The following is a 17,024-nucleotide window of genomic DNA, read 5'->3' as shown; positions in this document are numbered from 1 at the left end:
CAGAAGGTGGAGCTCATGTGACAAAGACACATCAGAAGGTGGAGCTCATGTGACAAAGACACATCAGAAGGTGGAGCTCATGTGACAAAGACACATCAGAAGGTGGAGCTCATGTGACAAAGACACATCAGAAGGTGGAGCTCATGTGACAAAGAGACATCAGAAGGTGGAGCTCATGTGACAAAGACACATCAGAAGGTGGAGCTCATGTGACAAAGACACATCAGAAGGTGGAGCTCATGTGACAAAGAGACATCAGAAGGTGGAGCTCATGTGACAAAGACACATCAGAAGGTGGAGCTCATGTGACAAAGACACATCAGAAGGTGGAGCTCATGTGACAAAGAGACATCAGAAGGTGGAGCTCATGTGACAAAGAGACATCAGAAGGTGGAGCTCATGTGACAAAGAGACATCAGATGGTGGAGCTCATGTGACAAAGAGACATCAGAAGGTGGAGCTCATGTGACAAAGACACATCAGAAGGTGGAGCTCATGTGACAAAGACACATCAGAAGGTGGAGCTCATGTGACAAAGACACATCAGAAGGTGGAGCTCATGTGACAAAGACACATCAGAAGGTGGAGCTCATGTGACAAAGACACATCAGAAGGTGGAGCTCATGTGACAAAGACACATCAGAAGGTGGAGCTCATGTGACAAAGAGACATCAGAAGGTGGAGCTCATGTGACAAAGACACATCAGAAGGTGGAGCTCATGTGACAAAGACACATCAGAAGGTGGAGCTCATGTGACAAAGACACATCAGAAGGTGGAGCTCATGTGACAAAGAGACATCAGAAGGTGGAGCTCATGTGACAAAGACACATCAGAAGGTGGAGCTCATGTGACAAAGACACATCAGAAGGTGGAGCTCATGTGACTTCTTCTGGGCGGCAAACTTTGTATACTACAATAACAGGCAATCCGAAGCTGTCTATATGTGTGCACACATCTGCATCAAAAAGGCAGGAACAAACTATAAGGAATTTGATAAGAAGGGAGAGAAGAAGAAGGAAGTCCCGCAATCCATCAAGAAATACCCATAGGTGTGAAACCAATGCTTGAAGTCCAAGATTGTAAGGACAGCAAGGAAAAGAAGATTTGAACCTCATCCGTGCTGCACGAGATGCAATATACGCATAAACTTGAGGTGTGTCTGACAAACTTGGACCCGCTGAACCCTGACAACTAAAGACTCATTACAAATGGACCTTTCCAATAAATTGTTTAGATTATGATAGGAATATTGAGTTTAGCTACAGTCAGAATGCAAGGAAAGAAAGATCTGCTAGGGCCTTGGACCTATTCTATGCTCACCTTTTGGAACAAATGTATAGTCCTTATCCTATCGAGTAACATACAATATCATCCCATAATTCTGGTATGTAAGATTGGAGAAGATGTGGGGAAGAAAGGAAATGTGTCCTGAAAAAATAAAGAATTTTTTATAAGATATAGGAACTTAAATTCACCTTAATGGCATGAAAATGTACCATGGGTTAAATCCCTCATCTAAGTAGAAAGATAGGAAGACAGCCAATAGCGAATTCCAAGAAAATCTCACTTCTCATATGAGGAGACTCACCTTCTATACCATGCATAGGGATGTGGGGTCAAGTGACGTACGGACAACTAGGAGTCGCGCACAGTGCAATCCTATTCCTTTGTGCAAGCCTAATTCAAAAACGTGCTGGTCCCTAACTATGGGGTCTATTAGGATCACCACTGCCCTACCAGCAGTGGCGATCCGCCTGCCAAAACACCCCGCCGGACGGCCATTAACTCTCCCGCCACATTAGCATAGCAAGGTTAGCGCGGCGGACGGAAAGGCCGTACGCCGCTTTTCTGCCGGTAGGCAATCATCACGATTGCCTACCCTGCGGAAAAGGCCTGCAGCATGGTGGCGGTGCCTTGTAGGCACCACCATCCATATTACGATGGTAGAGGTGTAATGCCTTTCCATGGCAGAGACTCCGCCACAGAAAGGAATGCAGTGTTTCCTTTGGGGGCCCGTTGAGGACCCCCAGCGGGGTGGGGGGCTACACTTGGGGTGTACCCATGGTACCCCCCAACATTGGCATACACAAGGTGGCAGGGACTGCGCAGTGTCTGTTACGTTGTGCATGCCAATGCACAACATGCATATATTGCATTGCGGCGGGTGCTGCTGACAGCCCCGCCCACCTGCCACAATGCCATATATGCAGAATGCGATCGCCAGGTTGGCGGTGGCATCCTTATTGGCGGTGATGGACCGCCGCACCACTGCCAGCCGGTCCCAGCACCGCTAGGGTGGTGGGCGGACTCCAGGCCGCCCGCCATTCTAATAGACCCCTATGTTTCCGCCTTTGTCTGCTTCTTTAATTCCAATGTTTGGGACTTTTGATGACATGTTCAGTGCAGGGCTTTCTTTCCTGCTTAAATTGTCCCTAGTGTGAATATAGTTTCAAGGGTCTCTGTCTAGCTCTGCCATAAGCTCCAACATGGCAGGTGAGTGCACATACTGCAAAGACAGCAGTGTCATTAAATATTCAATGAGAAATCAAAGTAGGGAGGAGGAATAAGTGTCCACTTGCTTCTCCTGGGTAAGTATGAAGGTTATCAAAAGTGAAATGGACACTTGTAACGAATCTCAACTTTTGGATAGATTTATGGTATTCTCAAAAACACAATGTTTTAGTGGAATAAGCGGTATATATCTTTCCTCCGCCCCTACATTGTAGTTGTGGCAGTTATCATTGAATACCATAAGACGTGCTGGGTGCCTGCCTCATCCAGAGGCTCCTCTGGTTTCGATTTGCAGTGTCCAGAGATGAATTAGAGTGTGGGTAGCAGGTATAGGGACCCAAAAAAAGGAAATGAAAAAAAGGGATTAAAAATTAGGTCATTAAATCTTCAATGTCTGCAATAGTCTGACTGCATTTCAGTGAGGAGAACAAGGAGGGTACGTCATACTTGGATTTTTCCTCAAATATATATATATATTTGTTTCAAACGATGTGTACATCTACAAATGTCTACATGCAGTTGCACACAATCAAGAAAAGAGGTTGTTATTGTTATTGTTATTGTTATTTTTAATTTGTAACGCGCTCAATCACCTACAGGCCTCTAAGCGCTCGGGAATCAATGGTAAACAACAACTTTAACAGTAAGAGGGCATCCACTAGCCTAGGTGGCTCACAGGGCTCTCCTGAACAACAGCGTTTTCAGCCCCTTTCTGAAACGTAGGAGGTTTCCTTCCTTTCGTAGTGGCTCAGGCAGTGTGTTCCATAAATGCGGAACCAGCACCGAAAAGGCTCTTCCGCCCGTGGTGGCGAGTTTGTACCGAGGGCAGACTAATAGCTGAGAGTCTGAGGACCTAAGAGCTCTCTTTGGGCTATACATTGCCAGGCGATCTTTGATGTAAGCGGGTGCCATGCCGTAGATGGCTTTATGGGCGATGCACAAGCTTTTAAATTCCACTCGCTCCTTAATAGGGAGCCAATGGAGGCTTTGTAGCAGGGGGGATGCTTTAGTGTGTCTTGGCTGTCTGAAGATGAGACGGGCAGCATCGTTCATAACCACCTGTAGCCTATTTATCAAGGTTTTTGGTAGGCCAAGGTAGAGGGCATTTCCATAATCTATGCGTGAGATCACAGTAGCTGCGACGATGGAACGTAGCATAGATTGGGAAATGATAGGCACTAATTTCCGTAGCTGTTGGATAATATTAGTGCAGCTGCCCACAACTGAGGAGATTTGGCTGACCATAGAGAGGTCACAATCCAATTTAATCCCCAGGCTCTTCACGTTCAAACTGGGTTTTGGGGCTGGACCTAACTCTGCGGGCCAATAGAGGTCACACCATGGTGAGGTGGCAGATGAAATAACCAGAACCTCAGTCTTGTCTGGATTAATTTTTAGGAGGTTTCCTGTCATCCACTGGACCGTGTGTCTCAAGATATTCTGAGTGTGGAGTTGGGCGGTGTTTGTATTGTCAACACTCAGCAGCAGCTGCGTGTCGTCTGCGTAGTTATATACTGTGCAGCCCATACTCACCAGGGAGGCAATCAGAGGCTGCAGGTATAGGTTAAACAGCAGTGGGGATAGGGCCGAGCCCTGAGGTACCCCACATTCTATTTCTCCCACTGCGGAGATTTCTTCCCTGAGTTGTATTCTTTGTGTCCTTCCTGACAGAAAGGACTGCAACCACTCGAAAGCCCGGCCTTTGATGCCAAAGTCACTCAGCCTTTCCAGTAGCAGCGCATGGCTGACGGTATCGAACGCCGCTGAAAGGTCTAATAAGATCAGGGCGCTCGGTTTTTTACCGTCAGCCAAGCCTCTCAATTCATCCAGCACCGAGAGCATCACCAACTCGGTGCTGTGGTGTGCTCGGAACCCTGCTTGTCGTTCGTGAAGCAGGGAATGGGACTCCAAGTACATGGACAAAGCTTTTAGTACATGTTGCTCCAGTACTTTAGAGAGGAATGGTAGCTGAGAGATCGGCCTGTAATTTTTTTGTATTGCGGGGTCTGCACCAGGTTTTTTTAACAGCGGTCTTACACGCGCTTCCTTAAATGCTGCTGGTAGTTGTCCTGATTCCAGGGATCTATTTAGGAGGTGGATGACTTGCTCCTCCAATAGGGGACGGGCTGCCTGAAAAACTTTAGGTGGACGAGGGTCCGCTGGGGATCCAGATTTGATTCTGGCCATCAACTGCTGCAGGCTCAAGATGTCAATCTCTGGAAACAGTGTGATGGCACAGTCAGTTTGATTTCGGGGGATTATAGGTGTAGCCATTCCATTAAGCGGCCCATTTTTTATATCCTGGATGATGGTTCTTACTTTCTCCAAGAAGTATTCCTGAAAGGAATTGCAGTTTATGGGAGACTGAACGCTGTCTGGTTTTTTGGTCAACTCCGACAGGATCTTAAAAGTCTCTTTCTGCACGTTGACTGCCTTACTTAGACGGGATTCGTAGTACTCGGATTTGGCAAGGATGATATGTTTTTTGTATGCGTTCAAGGAGGCACGGTAGAGGTTCCTGGCTGAGTCCTGTTTAGTTTTCCTCCAGCCTCTTTCTAGGGCTCTAAGTTTCTTTTTATGGTCCCTCAGTGCTGGCGTGAACCATGGGGCATCCTTACCCGGGCCTTTTAGCGCCTTCATTTTTATTGGCGCTATCTGATCAATAGCTGTTGGACAGGCCACATGAAGGGCCCGCTCCCCCTCTGCCCGACCAGGCCCGAGCCCGGTCCCCCAAGTGTTCCACACCACCACTTCACGTTTCCCGTCCCCTCCGGGACCCCTGCCTCTGAACATCTCGACCCCTTGGGCCCAATCCACCGCCGGCCCGCGCGCCCGACCCAGGCGCCATCTTGGACACTGCACCACGAGGCCGCGTGGCCTCCGTTCGACCCTAACCCTGGGCATGGCCAGGCCTCAGACATCCCGGCACCACCATCCACCCAGGAGGTGAGCGGACTACTTGGCAGGTCAATGGGAGAACGAGGTGTCGATGGCTCTCCCCCGCCAGGTACCTCTCGCCCCCAGCCTCCCCGGGCGCTGGCTCCACCCCCCTGTTGGGTGTCTGGACTCCCTCATCCCGGACCTCCCGACCTCCAAGTGCGAGGGTCCGGACATCAAAGGGCACCAGCCCTATAACTGAGGCAGCTCCAGAGCAGGAAGGCAGTTGTATCCTGGAGTCGAGAGACGCAGAGAAGAACTCATCCTTGACGGACTACTGGCGCTGCCGTAGCCCTGCCTTGGGAACTATCGTCCTGCCTGCTGGCGCTGCCGCAACCTTCGTAAACCTTCATCGTCGTCGGGACCTGCTGGCGTGGCCGCGGACCGTTTGTAACTACCATCTTCATCGGGACCTGCTGGCTCCGCCGCGGACCGTCGCTTCCTTCATCCATCTCGGGACATGCTGGCTCCGCCGCGGCCCGTCCATCTAGAACGCCGAAGCTCGAGGATTGAGAGCTATTTCATCTGTTGGTAACAAGACTGTCCCGCTACCCTTTTCCCAATCCAGAGACCAGAATCGAGGGGACCCCTGAGTCCAGACCTCCTTGTATCATTTTACCGTACTTGAAGAATTGCTCATAAAGTATCGTTGAACCTTACCCTGGTGTGGTGTACGTCTGTGGGGGGGAAGTTACGTGTCTGTACGATCGCTGGAGACGGCTCTCCCCGGAGACCTCTCCCCTTATCCTCGGCCGACCCTCCCGGTCCGTCTAACATTGGTGGCCAGCGGCGCGATCCGAATCACCGCATAATCGTACAGAGAGTAGCTCACCCCACGACGAAATCACGATGACAACCAAAGAAAGCGGATCCACCGAGAAATTTCAGATGGAGAAATTGGAAGAATACAGCCATCGGGAATTAAAACAATTCTGCATCGAACTAGGTATCGCTACCACCGGTCTAAGCACCAAAGACGATTTCAAGCATGCCCTGGAGTCCTGGGCAGAAACCGGGGCCGTCAGACCCCCGGACCAAAATGTCGCAGCAGCAGAAAAAGACACCACGGCTCCCGAGGAGCGAAGAACGGGTCTCTCGCAAGACGAGATCCAGGAACGAGAAAGAACACGACTACATGAACTAGAAATGGCCCGGCTCAAAATGGATGGTGAACTCAAGTTGGCCGAACAGAAACTGAGCTTAGAACATCTGCGGCTCCGAGAAGAAAGAGAGGAAAAACAGAGACAAAGAGAGCTCGAGGAAAAAAGACTGGCATATGAACACGAGCGCAAATTAGCTGAGATAGACTTACGCAAGCAGAACAAAGAATTAGGGGTGCCCGAGCAACCCCGCACCCCAGGAGCCACAGATAAAAAGGTACACATCCCCAAGGATGTCGTTCGAGAATACTTCCGAGAGGACGACATCCAGCAATGGTTCAAGGCCTACGAAATCGCTATGACCGCCCACCGGATCGATCGAAGCGACTGGGGAGCCGGTCTATGGGGGAGATTCCTCAATGAGGGCCGCGATGCCCTGCTACAGCTCCCGGACCATCAGATGACCTCCTATGACCACATGAAAGCTGCCCTCCTCACCCGCTATGGACTCACACCCGAGATGTACCGTCAGAGGTTCCGAGACTGCACCCGCATCCCGGGTACAACTTGGGTGGACTACGTGAACTATTTCAGCCGAGCCTTTGAGGGTTGGATCAAGGGGAGCAATGTCACCACTTACGAACAGCTCTTCAATCTCATGGTGTGGGAGCATCTATCAAACAATTGCTTCATCGAGCTCCGGCAGCACCTCCTCGACAGCAAATTGACTGATCCACGGCAGCTCGCAGCCGAAGCTGACCGGTGGGAAATCACCAGAGTAGGCCGAAATGGGTTCTATGAACAGAACCGAAACCACCACGGTCAGCACCGTCCCCGAGGAGGATGAGGGGGCCAAGGACGAGGAAGAGACAACGCTCCGCCCACCCCCACTACCTGCCCCACCCCCCCGGCCAACCGGGGCAGCGCCCCGGCACGACCGGGATACAGAGCCAATGTCACGTGCCACCGATGCCAGCGAGTCGGCCACTACGCCAACGACCCAAATTGTCCACAGAACCAGAGCCCGAGACCTCGCCAGGTGGCTGCCGCTGCCTTGGGGGAAGAGCAGATCTCCGAGGAGCAGGAAGAATATTAGCAAGACCACCAAGCATGGGAGCCAGCCGCCATGGCTCTAGCATGCTTAGGGGGGAGAGACATGGTCCCGCGGGTCCCCCTACCCGCTAACACCCGGAAGTACAGCCAATGGGTGAGCATCAATGGACGCCGGGCCGAAGCCCTACGTGACACCGGGGCCAGTGTAACAGCCGTCCGCTGTCACCTGGTGACCCCAGAACAGATCCTACCAAACATTCTCTGCCCTGTCCGTTCAGCCGATAATTCGGAGAGTCTGTGTCGGATGGCCTGCGTCCCCTTCGAGTGGGGAGGAGTCTCCGGCATGCTGAAGGTGACGGTCCGAGATGACGCCCCTGTAGACTGTCTCCTGGGGAATGACCTTGAAAGCTCTCCGTGGGCCGCCGTAGAGCGAAGAGAACACCTGGGGATGTTGGGCATCCCGGACTGGGCGTGCGTCACCACCCGGTCCATGGCCGCCCGTGCCAATCCCCAACCCGAAGAACCTGAATGGCCGGCCCCTCCTCCCCCGGTCGCTCCAGTAGAAGACACCGACCGTGCCGTCCCCCCAGAACCAGCTCCCGAGGGACTCGCTCAACCTCCGGACCTTTCCGGACTGGATCAGTGGCATCAAGAGGGGGGACCCACCCAAGAGCAGTTTCGCCAAGAACAGAAGACCTGTCCCTCCCTCGAGGGACTCCGCCAACAAGCCCTCGCTCAGAGCGCAGGGGATACTTCCGGAACACATTGGGTCTATTGGGACAATGATTTGCTATACAGTGAACAAAAAATCGCGGAGTTAGGGGCCAGTCGAGTGCTAGTGGTGCCCCTCTGTTTTAGAGACTTCTTGCTGAACCTGGCCCACGATGTCCCCCTGGCTGGCCACCTGGGCCAAGATAAAACCTACAGCCGCCTGGTGACCCACTTCTTCTGGCCGAAAATGAGGAATGACGTACTCCAGCATTGCCGATCTTGCCCCACGTGCCAAGCCAGTGGGAAGAGCGGCCGCAAACTGAAAGCCCCCCTGCAACCATTTCCAGTGGTCACCACCCCGTTCGAGAGGGTGGGGATAGACATTGTGGGGCCCCTCGACCCCCGTACAGCACAAGGACATCGGTTCATCCTGGTACTGGTGGACCACGCCACCCGCTATCCTGAGGCTGTTCCCCTGCGAACTGTGACAGCCCCGGTAGTCGGCCGGGCCCTGATGGGGATCTTCTCCTGTGTGGGTTTCCCCCGAGAAGTCGTCAGTGACCGAGGCACGAACTTTATTTCAAAATACATGAAGTCCCTCTGGCAACAGTGTGGGGTCACCTACCGATTCACGACCCCCTATCACCCTCAAGGAAATGGACTCGTTGAGCGGTTCAACCGCACGCTCAAAGGGATGATCGGGGGGTTGGAAGAACCCCTCCGTCGCCAGTGGGATGTGCTACTACCGTGCCTTCTCTTTGCCTACCGTGAAGTCCCCCAGAAATCCCTCGGCTTCAGCCCGTTCGAACTCTTGTATGGACATCCAGTGCGAGGGCCGCTCAGCCTAATCAAGGAAGGCTGGGAAATGCCCCCTCTAAAGAACCCCCCAGATGTCTTCAAATACCTCCTAACCCTCCGCAACCAGACTCGACGATTCAGGGAAATGGCAAAAGCAAACTTGGAGGCCAGTCAAGAAGACATGAAAAAGTGGTATGACCAAAATGCCTCCTCCATCGAATTTGAACCCGGCCAACAAGTATGGGTGATGTCCCCCACCGAACCATGCGCCCTGCAAGACAAGTGGACGGGGCCCTTCAAAGTAGTCGAGCGCAAGGGCCCTGTCACCTATCTCATCGACATGGAATCTTCACGGAACCCCCTCCGGGTCCTCCACGCTAATAGACTGAAACCCCATTTCGTGCGGTCAGAACTCAGCCTCCTGATGGCCACAGACAATGGAGCCGAAGAAGACTCTGAACCTCTCCCTGACCTCCTACGGACTCGGGAGAAAGACGGCTCCGTGGACGGGGTCCGACTCTCGGAGGCCCTCACCCTGGAACAACGCCAAGAATGTCGAGACCTTCTACTGCAGTTCGCCAGCCTGTTCTCCCTCACCCCAGGTGTCACCTCCTGGTGTGTGCACGACGTGGACACGGGGGACAGCCCCCCTATCCGCCACCGGGCCTACCGCGTACCAGATCGGGTACGGGCCTGCATCCAGGAAGAGGTGACCAAGATGCTCACGCTCGGGGTCATTGAGCCCTCAGACAGCCCCTGGGCCAGCCCAGTGGTACTGGTCCCCAAAGCAGCCACCCCCGGCACCACACCGGAACTCCGGTTCTGCGTCGACTACCGGGGCCTGAATGCGGTCACCAGAACAGATGCACATCCCATCCCCCGGGCAGATGAACTAATCGACCGCATGGGGGCTGCCCGCTTCCTCAGCATTTTCGACCTGACGGCGGGTTACTGGCAGATCGGCCTCACACCCCGGGCCCAAGAACGATCTGCATTTTCCACTCCTGACGGCCATTATCATTTCAAGGTCATGCCCTTCGGCATGAAGAATGCCCCAGCAACATTTCAGCGACTCGTTAACCAGGTCTTGGCCGGACTCGAAGGATTCAGTGCCGCCTACCTAGACGACATCGCTGTATACAGCCACCACTGGTCCGACCACCTCCATCACCTTCGAGAGGTGCTACAGGCCCTTCAGCGAGCTGGCCTCACGATCAAGGCCAGCAAATGCCAGATTGGTCAGGGGTCCGTGACCTACCTCGGACACCAGGTGGGAAGCGGCCTGGTGGCCCCTCTGCAGCTTAAGATCGCCGCCATCCAGTCCTGGCAGCCCCCCATCACCCAGACCGAGGTGCGCGCCTTTCTGGGACTCACGGGCTATTACCGACGGTTCGTGAAGGACTATGGTAGCATAGTGGGGCCCCTCACAGAACTCACGTCCAAAAATCAACCAAAGAAGGTCAACTGGACCCCAGATTGTCAAACAGCCTTCGAACAACTGAAGGCCGCCATGTGCTCCGCCCCCGTGCTCCAGGCCCCCGACTACAGCCGGGAATTTGTCGTCCAGACGGATGCCTCCGACCACGGCATTGGGGCGGTCCTGTCTCAATTGAACCCCGAAGGCCTTGATCAGCCAGTGGCCTTCATCAGCAGGCGACTCCTGCCTCGAGAACAACGCTGGAGCACCATCGAGAGGGAGGCCTTCGCCGTGGTATGGGCCCTCAAAAAGCTCCGGCCCTATCTCTTTGGCACACACTTTCGGGTTCAGACCGACCATCGACCCCTGCAGTGGCTGATGCACATGCGGGGGGAGAACCCAAAACTACTACGTTGGTCCATCTCCCTACAGGGGATGGACTTCACTGTGGAACACCGACCTGGGCAAGACCACGCCAACGCGGATGGCCTGTCACGCTTTTTCCGCCTCGACGAGGAGAGTCCCCAAGAGGATGGGTGACTCTCCCCGCCTTCAGCTGGGGGGGACGCATGTTGGACAGGCCACATGAAGGGCCCGCTCCCCCTCTGCCCGACCAGGCCCGAGCCCGGTCCCCCAAGTGTTCCACACCCCCACTTCACGTTTCCCGTCCCCTCCGGGACCCCTGCCTCTGAACATCTCGACCCCTTGGGCCCGATCCACCACCGGCCCGCGCGCCCGACCCAGGCGCCATCTTGGACACTGCACCACGAGGCCGCGTGGCCTCCGTTCGACCCTAACCCTGGGCATGGCCAGGCCTCAGACATCCCGGCACCACCATCCACCCAGGAGGTGAGCGGACTACTTGGCAGGTCAATGGGAGAACGAGGTGTCGATGGCTCTCCCCCGCCAGGTACCTCTCGCCCCCAGCCTCCCCGGGCGCTGGCTCCACCCCCCTGCTGGGTGTCTGGACTCCCTCATCCCGGACCTCCCGACCTCCAAGTGCGAGGGTCCGGACATCAAAGAGCACCAGCCCTATAACTGAGGCAGCTCCAGAGCAGGAAGGCAGTTGTATCCTGGAGTCGAGAGACGCAGAGAAGAACTCATCCTTGACGGACTACTGGCGCTGCCGTAGCCCTGCCTTGGGAACTATCGTCCTGCCTGCTGGCGCTGCCGCAACCTTCGTAAACCTTCATCGTCGTCGGGACCTGCTGGCGTGGCCGCGGACCGTTTGTAACTACCATCTTCATCGGGACCTGCTGGCTCCGCCGCGGACCGTCGCTTCCTTCATCCATCTCGGGACCTGCTGGCTCCGCCGCGGCCCGTCCATCTAGAACGCCGAAGCTCGAGGATTGAGAGCTATTTCATCTGTTGGTAACAAGACTGTCCCGCTACCCTTTTCCCAATCCAGAGACCAGAATCGAGGGGACCCCTGAGTCCAGACCTCCTTGTATCATTTTACCGTACTTGAAGAATTGCTCATAAAGTATCGTTGAACCTTACCCTGGTGTGGTGTACGTCTGTGGGGGGGAAGTTACGTGTCTGTACGATCGCTGGAGACGGCTCTCCCCGGAGACCTCTCCCCTTATCCTCGGCCGACCCTCCCGGTCCGTCTAACAATAGCTAGTGTCAGGGAACGCGTTAAATCCGCGTATTACTGGTCTAGGCTATGATCTAAGTTCGGGGGCAGTCTCTGGGCAGGAATACCTCAGTCAGGGTCCTCAAATCGACCTCTGCCCATTTGCGGGTTTTCCTAGCCTCCAATGTTGGTTTGATTATTTGGCCCTTAATATGTAGCTCACAGGATATTAGATGGTGATCAGACCAGATACATGGGGCAACTTCTTTCAGCGTTAGGGAGGGGTCTGTAGTCCATACCAGGTCAAGGGTATGACCTTTGGTGTGCGTGGGGACCTTCACGATTTGTTTAAAGTTTAGCGCTGACATCAAGGCGTCCAAGTGGCGCATAGGAGCGTCCCAATGGGGTTTATCCCAGTGCAAGTTGAAGTCTCCTGTGACTAAGATTTTCGAGTAGCGAGTACAAAGGTCTGATATGATGGGGGCGAATAAGTCCTGGAAAATTGGGGTTGCGTTGGGAGGGCGATAGACCACTAGCACCACCCAGCATGAGCTGTTTACTGTGACTTTCACCCCAAGCAGATCAGCCAGGTCGACTGTCTCTGAGGTTGTGCAGAACCCCAAACCTTTACAAAGTACATTGGTTTGTGATGTAGACAAGGTATAGTTACTGCTTTGCCTTGTAGTCAACATGTCTTCAGAAATGTCAATAGTTGCCCTCAAAACAATAGTACTATTGCCCCTACAATGTCTACCACTACTACAACTAGTAGTAATAATACTCCTGTTAATGCTCATGGTTTCATGTTGTTCGCAGCTCCTGTCTCCGCTGTCCAAGGGCTTGTTCCACAGGGCCATCTCCCAGAGCGGCGTCCTGACCACGGTTATTGGCGACAAGAACATTATCCGTAGCATCTCCCAGGTAAGTACTTGCTGTTCAGATGCAGGAGTGAGTACAGAGATATTGGAAAGTGCAGGAAGAGTGGGGTGGGGATGTGTGAGAGCAGAACCTGCTGTGGAAGAATAGATGCAGCGACCACTGATACCACACTCAGCGTGAGGCGACAGTAGAGCACCTTGGGGTGTCTTTCTTCCATTTCTGCTCCTGCTTCACCTCCATAAGCCCTAGACTCACTCCAGACCTAATCCCAGCATTGACGCAGTCCTTACTCGATGCCTAACCTGGAAGTCAAGCCAAACAGCAGATCTTTCCCTGAAGCTGAGCCTGCCTCCTCCTGACTCATAAACACCGCCCGAGCCTCGCCATAGGGCACACCTCAACCTCAGCCCTACACGAGCCCCCTCCGTGACCCCAGGTCTAATCTTAAGTGTGAGTCCAAAGCTGGCGTCACTTCAGGTGGATTGTACAAAAACAGTCATTACCAAAAATACCAGGGGGCATATTATCAACAAAGTGGCGAAGAGAGGCGTTTGCCATCTTGGCTTAACGCCTCTCTTCGCCACTTCGGAAGCGCCAGGCTGCATCATATTACCATTTTAGCGCAGTCTAGCGTTTCCCCCTGTGATGGCGGTATGTTTACAACTGATCGCCAGCGCAGGCACCCTTGCACCAGAGTGCAAGGGTGCCTGTGAGCAGGGAGGTTTGTTTATGTTCAGGAAGGTGTTCCTTTCTGCACATAAACAAACCTTAAAGGCCATTTTGTAACATACATGTGTGCTGCTTCATGCAGCATACATGTAAATTACAAATTGGCATTTTAAAAAGAGGTTTGTTTATATAGGGACACCTTCCTGTACCTAAAGAAACCTTGGCGTTTTGCTTTTTTCATGTGTGGTGCACAAGGCAGCAGACATGGAAAAAGCAAAAACGAGGAGACATGAAGCATTTCTCCTCGTTTCGCCACCTTAAGAACAGGGATTTCCTGTTCTTAAATTCGGCGCGGCCACCTATTATCGCCTCTCTTGATAATAGGTGGCAGCTTTGAAGTGAATGGGTGTAGCGATGGAACGCCCACTGCAACACCCACTGCACGCCCCCTTTCACGATGAGACTATCGTGAAAGGGGCCCTATTATCAAGGCAGCGCTAAGTCAATTGACGTGGCTTTAAGCCACGTTAATTGCCTTAACGCTGCCTTGATAATAGGGCGATGCAAATATTGCCGCGTTATCGGCAGCAAAGTTCTGATAACGCGGCGATAAGGGGCTTGATAATATGCCCGCAGGTTTCACAGTTATTCAACAATAAATCGTCATGCACTTGCTGAGTTTCTCAAGGAGGCCATGAGAAGACCCCGGCCTGGAGCGCATCCTCACAACCTTTAAATCACCCTCCATCAGGGATCTCCCTAGTCCAGTTTAAGGCAGCGTATAACTGGGTGACAGAGCACCCACCCTGACCTTCTGGGACTCTGATGGCTGCTCTCTGTTGGTTTCCCTCTTTCTCTCTAGCGCCTCAGCTGCCTCCTAGGCGCTGGTCATGGAACAGAGGAAGGACAATGGGTGGGAACATTAGCTTTCCCTTGGATGTCACCTGGAAGTTGCACAGCCATTCCAGCGGGAGAGAAGTCTTGTGGTGGCATCCTCCTCTCTGGAGCACTGTCGTCTGACCCTCCCTCTGTCCACACCTGACAGGTGGCACCAGAGAAGTCTTGTTGTGATGGCATCCTCTGCCCTTGACCTCTGACTCCTGACCCTCCACCGTCCACACCTGACAGGTGGCACCAGAGAAGTCTTGTTGTGATGGCATCCTCTGCCCTGGACCTCTGACTCCTGACCCTCCACTGTCTACACCTGACAGGTGGCACCAGAGAAGTCTTGTTGTGATGGCACACTCTGCCCTGGGCCTCTGACTCCTGACCCTCCACTGTCCACACCTGACAGGTGGCACCAGAGAAGTCTTGTTGTGATGGCATCCTCTGCCCTGGACCTCTGACTCCTGACCCTCCACTGTCCACACCTGACAGGTGGCACCAGAGAAGTCTTGTTGTGATGGCACACTCTGCCCTGGACGTCTGACTCCTGACCCTCCACTGTCCACACCTGACAGGAGGCACCAGAGAAGCCGAGTGGTCGCTCCCAGCATCCCCCGCTGGTTCTGGTACCGTAGCGCTGCTTTGCCTGTGCCTCTGCCGGCTACATTTGCCTGCTGCCTGCCTCTTTGCTTGTTTAACATGGTTTTACCCTGTTTGGTAATTGTTTAGCGCGTGTGACCGTAGCGCTCCGCTGTGCTCCCCCCTCCGCCTCCATTTTGACTGTTGTTGTTGTTGTCCTCGTGTGCCCACCCCGCCTCCCAGCTGAGACGCCCTCGCCCCTCCCCCCCCCACCATCCATTTATGACAGTTCTTCCCGCGCGCAGCATTCACGCGCAGCGACCGCGCCCAATCCGCGCCGAAGGTGCGCCAAAGGTAAGCCCGTCTACGCCCGTCCGCGCCTGGACCGCGCCCAGCGCCAGACCCCCTGCCCCTCGCACTGCCCAGCCCTCCCGCATTACCTACGATGTCGCCACCCTCCTAGCCCTTAACCCCGGTCGCGCCCCAAACTGCGTCCAAGCCGCTCCCGGACACACCCATGGACCTTTCTCCTGCTACTCCTGCAAATTCATCGGCACCGACAACATCTCCGCTACGACCACAACACAGACTCCTGACCCCAACCACCTACAATGCATCCTTCTCAACACCCGATCAGTCCACAGACACGCCATTGACCTATGGAATCTACTAGACACCATCTCTCCGGACGTCGCCTTCCTAACAGAAACTTGGATGAACGCTTCCTCCGCCCCAGACATCACCATTGCCATCCCTGAAGATTATAAGATCATTCGTAAGACCGCACCGACCACACAGGAGGAGGAATCGCTATCGTCCATAAGAAGTCAATCCGCATCTCAACCAGCTCTGACGCCAATCTCACCAACTCTGAACACCTTCACTTCCAGATCCACATCGACCCCAAGACCACACTCAGAGGCACCCTCCTCTACAGACCACCAGGACCCCGCGCAAAATTCAGTGAAGACATCACGGAATTCATCACTCCTCACGCGCTCCCCTCCAAAGACTACATCCTTCTGGGAGACCTCAATTTTCACCTTGAAAAGATCAACGACCGCAACACCACCACCCTCTTGGACAATCTCGCCAACCTCGGACTTAAACAACTGGTCACGTCCCCCACCCACATCGCAGGTCACACACTCGACCCCATCTTCACCTCCAGCAATCATGTCTCCTTCAGCCACACTTCGGAGCTCCTCTGGACTGACCACAGCTGCGTTCACTTCACCTACAACAAACCAAAACCCACCAACCACCTCCAACCAACTCTGCAAAGAAACTGGAACAAAATCACCACGGACCAGATCTCCGCATCGCTCCTTCTAAACACCCCAGCCCACTCTTCTAACGCAAACGAAGCCGCCGCCAACCTCACCCTATGGTTATCCAACACCGCCGACACCTTGGCACCACTGAAGAAACGTCAAAACAAACCTGCCAGCAAAAAGGCCTCATGGTTTAACGATGATCTCAAGAAGTCCAAGAAACTCTGCCGCTCCCTCGAAAAGGCCTGGAAAAAAGACCCAACTACTAGCACCAAGGACGCCTTCAAAAACGCCACCCGCACTCACCACCAACTAATCCGAAAGGCCAAGAAAACAGCATTCAAGGATCGACTTGACAACAACGCCCACAACAGCAAGGAACTTTTCAACATCGTCAAGGAATTTTCCAATCCCTCGGCCAACTCCAACGACATCACCCCCTCTCAAGCCCTCTGCGACTCCCTAGCCTCATTCTTCCATAACAAGATTGCAGACATCCACAACAGCTTCGACAACCAACCCGGAAACCAACCCACCCTACCTTCTGCTGAACATTCTCCCCCGTGAACACCCTTAACGACTGGAACCCAATCTCCACTGAGGACACAATCCGCCTGATGAATTCCATCCACT

General features: G+C 53.7%; 1 protein-coding gene across 1 annotated transcript in view; it reads left to right on the top strand.

Annotated features, from left to right (window-relative positions):
• LOC147689506 (fatty acyl-CoA hydrolase precursor, medium chain-like) overlaps positions 1-17,024 on the top strand; it is a 332,562-nt gene that overhangs the window by 193,435 nt on the left and 122,103 nt on the right. The window contains exon 6 of the mRNA XM_086942263.1: positions 12,922-13,026. Within this exon, the coding sequence (XP_086798389.1) occupies positions 12,922-13,026 (105 nt within the window). The remainder of the gene's footprint in view (positions 1-12,921; positions 13,027-17,024) is intronic.

This window comes from Lissotriton vulgaris, chromosome 10, assembly GCF_964263255.1.
Source record: "Lissotriton vulgaris chromosome 10, aLisVul1.2, whole genome shotgun sequence".
Classification (NCBI taxonomy): Eukaryota; Metazoa; Chordata; class Amphibia; order Caudata; family Salamandridae; genus Lissotriton; species Lissotriton vulgaris.
This window is presented reverse-complemented; position numbering and strand designations above follow the sequence as displayed.